Below are 8,434 nucleotides of genomic sequence, written 5' to 3'. Positions count from 1 at the left end.
CCTGGTGCTCTTTCACCACCTCGCTGAGGCAAGGGTACCGCTCCGAGATCCAGCGGTAGAACTTGGGGACCCCCATGTCCACCGTCAGCCCCAATTCCAGTCAGGACTAAACCGAAACTGAACGCCCGGGCCGTCGCCCCGCCGATGACAACACGCCGCCCGGCGGACCATAGAGAGCGGGCGTCCCGCGCGCCTAGAGCGGCGGCGCTGGAGGCGTGTCCGGGGCGGGGCGTACGATCGCCCCGCCCCCTCAGAGCCCCGCCCCCGCCCCGCCGGGCCTATGGGAGCCTGCCCTCGGCTTGGAAGTGAAGGCGGCCGGGACACCGACGCCTGGGGTTGCTAACCCGTTTGCCGAGGCCGATTTGCGAAAAGCTCTGGTGCTGTTCTGAGCGCAGAATGACGTGAACGTACGCTGTTTTTTTTCCCCCCCAAACAGTGTTCTTTTCCTGTGTGTCTCTGATCATATAGAATAATAATGATCGGAATGACACTTCAGGAAATGTTTTTTCCCCTGTTGCTTGTTCTTGGAGGGGCCAGGGGTCACTTGGAGGGGCAGAGGATACACACAGGCAGCAGGGGCACGCACTACACACTATGTTGAAAAATGAGCTAGGAAACCTGTGGGCCAAGGCGCGAGGGAAGGGGTGACACTGTCCATAAAGAAATGTACTCTTGAGCTGGGGATGTGGCTCAGGTGGTGGAGCGCTAGCCTTGAGCAAAAGAGCTCAGGGAAGCGCCCAGGCCTGAGTTCAAGCTTTATATATATATATAAATGAAGTCAGGCTGGCTTCCTTTTCACTTTCTTTTTTTTTAAATCTCAAGAACACACCATAAGCTGGGCGCTGGTGGCTCACGCCTGTAATCCTAGCTACTCAGGAGGCTGAGATCTGAGGATCGCGGTTCAAAGCCAGCCCGGGCAGGAGAGACCGTGAGACTCCTATCTCCAATAAACCAGAAAACCAGAAGTGGCGCTGTAGCTCAAGTGGTAGAGCGCTCGCCTTGAGCTGAAGAGCTGAGGGACAGCGCCCAGGCTGAGTTCAAGCCCCACGAAAAAAAAAAAGAACACACCATGTTCCATTTCTTTAGATAGAACACACGGTTGAACCTGGAGTCTGTGGCTCACACCTGTAATTCTGGCAACTCAGGAAGCTGAGCCCTGCAGAATCATGGTTCAAAGCCAGCTTTGAGACTCCCATTTGCAATTAACCAGTAGAAAGCTAGACTGGAGGTGTGGATCAAGTGGTAGAATGCCAGCCAGGTACAAGCTAAGCAAGCTCAAGGCCTGGAGTTCAAACCCTAGCACCAAGAAGAAAAATACACAGTACATGCTAAGAAAAAAGTTTTAATGACTGAACATACACCACCATTATAAATATAGTTAACAGACAAATAAAACCAATTCTTCTGAGAACATAAAACCTATGTTGTGCTTTAGAACTGAATAGATATAACTTATTGGTGCATTTAATTTTAGATTATTAAAATATTCGTTGAAAGAATTTCATTTCACATATATGGGGTCCAACCAAGATACATTTGGCAGAGTAAGTTTTTATCAGTAGCTTCCTGGATGAGGTAATGCACGTGTCCTTCGATAGACAGAGGCAGGCCTGTCACTCTGTTTCGGTTCTTGATGATACCTTGTAGTCGCTGCTCAATGTCAAGAACATGGGTCTTGGCCTGAAAATTAATACAGTATTTTAGGGCTATGGAGCCAATAAAATGCGGTATTCATAATTTAGAATCTTTTCTTGATATTTGTGTTAACGTCATTTTTCTGACCAGTACCCTTTTACAGGAACAAAAATAAAGAAAATGAAACGAATCTAGTACCTTGATATAGTCCCTCAGGTATTGTGAGACTGCCAGCCTCAATCTTTTCACTCAGGTTTGCTTTGTCATTTGAGGTCTTTTGTGCTTCTATATGAATTCTAAGACTGGTCTATTTCTGGGAAGAACGCATTTGGAACTTGGATGTGCATTATTCTGAATCGGGAGGTCACTTTTGGTAATATAGCCATTTTTGCAAGGTTAATTCTGCCTAGCTATGAACACGGAGGCCTTCCTATTTTGTAGTGTCTTCTGTATCTTTCTTCAGTGTTTGCTAGTTTACATTTTCTGATGGAAAATGACCTAAACTGAAAGCACTCACCTTCCCCTGTGATAGCATGTTAGAACGATTCCTGCTGCCTACCCTGCTGACTCCCCTTGCCCCTGAACAAACACACCCAGAGGTTTTGGCAAGAGCCTGACACAAAGGCCACATATGGCACTGAAGGCCCAGCACCGTTGGGACCTTGAAATTCCTCAAAGAAAACAACATTGCTCTCCCATCTGACCGCCTCACCCCTCCCACTTCCATCCACCCTGCCTGACTTCACTTTTTCAGCCTAATAAAAAGAAACCTTAGATGTAAGGGAAGCGTGCCATGTTTTCTTCAGCCAGGTTGAAGTAGACTTGGTCCTTCTCAGGTTTTGGCTTATTGGCTCTTTATTCATACTCCCAGTACTTGAAAGAGTTCCTTAACTTTCACCTCTCTGGATTTATTTCTAGGTATTTTATTTTTTGAGGCTATTTTGAATGGGATAGTTTTCTTGATTTTTTTTTTTTTTTTGATCCAGTCGTGGGGCCTGAACTCTGGGCCTGGGCACTGTCCTTCGGCTCTTCAGCACAAGGCGAACGCTCTACCACTTGAGCCACAGCACCAGTTCCAGCTTTTTTATTTTCTGCTTATGTGGTGCTGAGGAATCAAACCCAGGGCCTCATGCATGCAAGGCAAGCACTCTACCACTGAGCCACCTTCCCAGCCCCAGTTTTCTTGATTTTTTATATACGCTTTTATTTAGGTGGGAGGCCCACCGGTGACTGCATCACTGAGGCAGAAGGGTAACCTGGGATTCACAGTGAGTTTCAGGTCAGCCTGGACTTAATAGTGAGACCTTCTGCCCAATCACACGCACATACACAAAACCCACAGTAATTCTGTATGTTGATAATGTATTCTGCTACTTTCCTGAAAGTGTTTATTGGATCTAGGAGTGTTCTAGTGGAATCTAGGCTCTTGTAAGTGTGGAATCTAATCATTTTCATATAGGGCTAATTTTGACTTCTCCCTTCCTATTTGTATCCCCACCTCCCTTTTTGTTCCTCTTGCCTTTTAAGAATTCATGTACTTCACAAGAACAAATAGAACTGAACCCTGATACTAATGTTGTAGGCTGTGAATTCCTCCTCCTCAGCTTTCATCTTATTCATTTGGGTCTTTTCTTTCTTTTGGCTTAGCTAAGAAATTTTCTATCTCTTTTTTTTTTTTGGTCGGTCGTGGGGCCTGAACTCTGGGCCTGGGCGCTGTCCCTCAGCTCTTCAGCTCAAGGCGAGCGCTCTACCGCTTGAGCCACAGCGCCACTTCTTCAACCGAGTTGAAGAACCAACTCTGTTTCATTTTTCTGTTGTAGTATGCTCTTGGTTTCCATCTTAGTAATTTTTGTGTTTTCATTTTATTGTAGAAACTTTTTTTTTTTGTCAGTCCTGGGGCTTGAACTCAGGGGCTAACCAGGGCATTCTAACACTTGAGCCACAGCACCACTCTGGCTTTTTCTGTTTATGTGATACTGAGGAATAGAACTCAGGGCTTCATGTATGCTAGGTAAGCAATCTACCACTAAGCCACCTTCCCAGCCCTATTATAGAAACTTCTGAATCCCCCCCTGACCCAATGATAATTTGAAAGTATACTGTTCAATCTCCACACATTTGTACAGTTCTGTTGCTACTAATTTCTAACATTATTTCATGATGATCTGATAAGATACAAGATTTTTTTTTTGGGGGGGGTATATGTTAAGGATTTGCTTCATAGCCCAAACTGTTATTTATTCTGGAAAAAGTTCATAGGCTGCTGAGAAGAGTTATATATGGGCATGGGCTGGGAGGGTGGCTCAGTGGTCAAGTGCTTGCCAGCATGCATGAAGTCCTGGGTTCGATTCCTCAGTACTACATAAACAGAAAAAAACAGAAGTGGTGCTGAGGTTCAAATGGTAGAGTGAAAGAGCAAAAGGAACTCAGGGACAGTGCCCAGACCCTGAGTTCAAGCCTCAGGACTGGCAAAAATAAAAAAAAAAAGATTTATATATGCCACAGACATTGGATAGATCATCATGTCTCCAAGTATCATTTGTACTAATTATTTGCCTGCAGGAGGGGAACCCTGAGAATCTGGCGTCCTGTCTGCCAGTCTCAGAGCTTTCTGACCCTGTCCTTCAGTAAGTTACATTTCAGGAGGGAGCAGAATGGGAAAACTGAGACATCAGCCAGATGGTGCTTGCTGCTCTCAGTCCAGCCCAGCAGCAAAGCATGTGTCTAGCGGAGGCAGCTCCAAAGGTCTTGCAATCGCTGGCTAGAGGCCCAGAGCTCTCAATGTCTGCATCGCAGGCAGCGGGGTTCATGCCTCACCAGCAGACAGAGCCACCAGCCACTGTCCCCTTCACAGCTGAACTCTGACCTCAAGGTGGAGCATTCTAGGCACATGGAACAAGGTCATCCATGTCCTCCTCAATCGTGTTCTTCTTCATCCTTGCCTGACATGCACACTCCATCCCTCACTTGGATTTAAACTTGCAGGAACCGCCCACCAGCTGACCCTGCGGCGAGGGTGGCCGGCCACCTGCGCTCACCCTGGAAGGCTCAGCTAATTTTGATAAGGAATTAATACATTAATCAAGACAGATGGTGACCCACTTGTTTCACTACATTAAGGTTCAGACGTGGAGTTCTCTAAGGGCAGACAATCTGTGCTCAAGTTTTCTCCACGATTATCTCATAAGTACACCTTCTGTCTAAGGCTAAAGAAGTGTGTCTTAAACTGTTTTACTTGATGAGTGCTAATAATGCTAACATTTGTAATGACAAGAAGCTGTAGAATTCACAACAATCAATAGTCAAGGGCAGAATTTAAAATCAATTGTCATTTTAGAAAATGCAGTACCGGATTAGAGCAAACGCGCCTTTCACTAACCTTTTCATTCACTAACCTTTTCATTCACTAACCTTTCCATTTACTAACCTTTTCATTGACCACTTCCCCGGTCTCATTCAAGGATCCTTTCGAAAGTCCCTTTGGTGGTTTACTCCACTCCACTAGAGGGTCATGTATAAAAGTCTTTAAGACACTACAGTGGAAACAAATGTGATGAACGTAAGACAATGTTATTTTTGCAAAAAAAAAAAAATCCTGCTAAAAATAACAAGTGTGCATGAAAGAAAGATAATGGTAATGCTCTCAATCTCTTTTGGGGACTTTTTTTTTTGTGAAAGAAGGGTAGGGATCAGGGAAAGGTAGAGAAGAAAGAGGCAAGATAGAACAAGATAGAAGAGAGTGAGTGAGAAAAAGTGCTGCAAGCCATCTCTCCATAAAGAAAAGCGAGCAAGAGACCATCGCACTCACAGGCACTGCTAAGGTACGTAGGAATCACAGACCATTACCTCATTAAAGGCTCCCTCTGATCGCGTATCAGCCGCAGTGTAACTTCACAGGCTCTTCGAAAAAGACCCTCTGTGCCCATAGGACCCATTGCATAAACCATATTATGAGTGAGGCGAAATGGTACAGTCTCTGGAAATTCAAAGGTTTCTCCCTTAAAAAACAAAACAATCAATTTTATAGCAAAGTAATGGTATCAAAAATTTTAAAGTTTACACTTCAGCAAAGAACAAAAATATCCTCTATGTTTGTAATCACATTAGAGGTTTATCAAAGAAGAGTCACGTGGCTGCTTTTGCTTTTGTGGATCTGATCCCACAACCTGATCTTGAGTAAGATCTAGAAGATGAGTGATTTCACCATTCACTGATTTAATGTATTCAATTTTATGCATTCAATATTAAGTCCAGAAGTTAGATGCTCACCGGAAATGAAACATGTCATACATGTCCAGCTGTCATTCTGTAACGTGTCTTTCCTAGGATTCTTTTATCCTTGCAATCTGTTATCCTACATTTCCCTTTTGTTTGACTTGATCTATGCCAGTTGTTTATCTAACTTGTCCACATTGAGTCTGACTTTTCAGATTCCTGTGCCAGCACAAGGCAACCCATCGAAGACAGGCATGGAGAAAATGGTGGACTGAACCCCTTTGCTTTCCAGGACTGTTATGCTAGAGAGCCAGAGAGGACCTTAGAGTTGAGTCTGATTCCTTCATTTATTTCTAAGATTCCACATTGGACCTACAGAATCCAAATCTCTTGGGATCTCTAGGTATCCAGTTTTATAATTATTACTATTCTTAGTGGGATTGAATCAAAGGCTTCATGCATGCTGGGCAAGTAATCTACCACTGAGCTACATCCCCACCCCTGAATACTGTCAGATTTGGAAACCACCATATTAAATCACTCTATCTGTCTAAAACTAAGTCTCAATAAAATGAACTGATTCTCCCAGGTTCACATAACTACTGAGTTACCGACCTAGATGCATTTGAACTTCAAGTTCAGTGCTACTGAATTTCCTCTATCACTCCACTAAAATTTCTCCATCTTAAATTGCTTTACTATGGGATCTACAGAGGAAAACCAGGCAGGAAATTCCCATTGTGATTCAGTTCTAAGAGTTGCCAGTAGATATCTCAAGGAGGAACAGTTGTTGAAGGAAGGAAGCTAGGACATACCTTATTAAAAAGACAGTTGAAATCCACATGTACACATTCGCCAGTCAAAGAATCAAAAAGAATGTTTTCACCATGCCTGTCTCCAAGCCCCAGGAGATAACCAACAATAGACATCACAGCGGTTGAACGGCAGTATGCGGATCTGCTACTATACCTAAACAAATGATTGCATCTATCAGATGAGACAATAAAAAACGTCAGATCTGCAGATAAACATTCCATCCTAATGAGGTATACAGTCTTCATAATTTACCATGATGTAGGATCTGGAAATGTTCTCAGAAACCACTCATGAAAAATAGGAAAGTGCTTGGGCAGGAGAAATTCTTGGTATATTTTCAGTTTCTCACACAATGATGCTGACTTGGGTAGCATACACTGGCGAAGTTCCTTTCCTGTCATATACACACCTGCAAAGCAGAGTGATTTCCATTCATCACACCCACGTGAAAAAAAGACAAACAATATTCCTATTAAAATATATCAAGAAATGTCTGCTTTCACTCAAATTGTTAAGAACAAAATTATGTGTACCCCACTATTAAAAAGAGCTGGCCATACGTGTTTCCTTGTACAATTACTTGTTTATATCACTCCTGTTAGTGTATATCTCTTTATTTTGTCATTGATTATAATCAGTGACTGTTAATATTAAGCCTGATTTTTTTTTTTTTTTTTGGTTGGTTGTGGGGCTTGAACTCTGGGCTTGGGCGCTGTCTCTGTGCTCTTCAGCTCAAGGCGAGCGCTCTAACGCTTGAGCCACAGCGCCACTTCCAGTTTTCTAGTGGTTTATTGGAGATAAGAGTCTCACAGACTTTCCTGCCCGGGCTGGCTTTGAACCTCGATCCTCAGATCTCAGCCTCCTGAGTAGCTAGGATTACAGGTGTGAGTCACCTGCGCCCAGCACAAGCCTGATATTCTAACCTAACCATTTCTGTTTCTTCTGAGAGTCGCTCTCATTATTCATAATGTATTTACTTCTTCTCCCCGCCCCCCTCCACCCTGAATTGGGAGTCTTTATTACAAAGCCAGTGCTGCAAGTGGACTCAGGTCCCAATAGAACTCGCAGCCTACTTAGTTATTTTCAAAAGGCTGATAAAAAAGGAAGACGTTTGTTTCACAATAGCCCTGCAATATCTTGGAAGAACAAGTTCTAAAGTTCCTTAACATTTTTACAATGAGACCAAGTTTCAAAACCCAAGGGAGACAGGAAAGGAAGATGGGAATCTTACAGAGTCTTCACTTAATGTAGATTTTACCTTGGCTTGTATTAAACATATATACTGACATCCATATTTGATATGTTCTTAGCACTGTATGATACATTTATTAGAACTAACTGAATACCCTTTTCCTTATAGAGTTTGGTCAGAATAGGCCTCAAGCCAGCAGTGTTGTTCACCCATTCAATAATGCCGCTCTCGTCATTCAGTGGAATAACCGCATAGGTTCGGATATGAAGTTCTCTTCGGCGAGACTCTGCATCTTTTCTTAAGCTCTGTTTAAGAAATACACAAAAATTCAAAAAGAGAATGAACAATTCTAAATCCGATATCAAGTGTATCTAAATATTGTTCATTTCATAGGAAAAGAATGTCAATGAAGGCTCACAATGTACTTTGGGTGACTCCTCTGAAAGGTAAAAACTACTACATAGTGTCCTTCATCTGTTTCTAAGCTTTAAGAATGCCCAAAAAAGGGGCTGGGAAGATGGCTCAGTGGCAGAGCACTTGCCTTGCATGCATGAGGCCCTGGGTTCGATTCCTCAG

General features: G+C 43.4%; 2 protein-coding genes across 2 annotated transcripts in view; both read right to left on the bottom strand.

The window, feature by feature from the left end:
• Positions 1-124, bottom strand: part of Xrn1 (5'-3' exoribonuclease 1) — a 60,207-nt gene extending 60,083 nt beyond the window's left edge. The window contains exon 1 of the mRNA XM_013029886.1: positions 2-124. Coding sequence (XP_012885340.1) covers positions 2-76 — 75 coding nt within the window. The 5' untranslated portion in view covers positions 77-124. The remainder of the gene's footprint in view (position 1) is intronic.
• Positions 125-1,326: 1,202 nt separating this feature from the next.
• Positions 1,327-8,434, bottom strand: part of Atr (ATR serine/threonine kinase) — a 69,639-nt gene continuing 62,531 nt past the window's right edge. Inside the window, exons 41-46 of the mRNA XM_013029885.1 lie at positions 8,013-8,163; positions 6,919-7,075; positions 6,666-6,819; positions 5,482-5,633; positions 5,063-5,168; positions 1,327-1,680 (exon numbers count right to left, since the gene is read on the bottom strand). Coding sequence (XP_012885339.1) covers positions 1,507-1,680; positions 5,063-5,168; positions 5,482-5,633; positions 6,666-6,819; positions 6,919-7,075; positions 8,013-8,163 — 894 coding nt within the window. The 3' untranslated portion in view covers positions 1,327-1,506. The remainder of the gene's footprint in view (positions 1,681-5,062; positions 5,169-5,481; positions 5,634-6,665; positions 6,820-6,918; positions 7,076-8,012; positions 8,164-8,434) is intronic.

The sequence above is a fragment of the Dipodomys ordii genome, unplaced genomic scaffold, assembly GCF_000151885.1.
Source record: "Dipodomys ordii isolate 6190 unplaced genomic scaffold, Dord_2.0 Scaffold124, whole genome shotgun sequence".
In the NCBI taxonomy this organism is placed as follows: Eukaryota; Metazoa; Chordata; class Mammalia; order Rodentia; family Heteromyidae; genus Dipodomys; species Dipodomys ordii.
The sequence above is the reverse complement of the archived record's forward strand: the minus strand, read 5'-3'. Positions and strand labels throughout refer to the sequence as shown.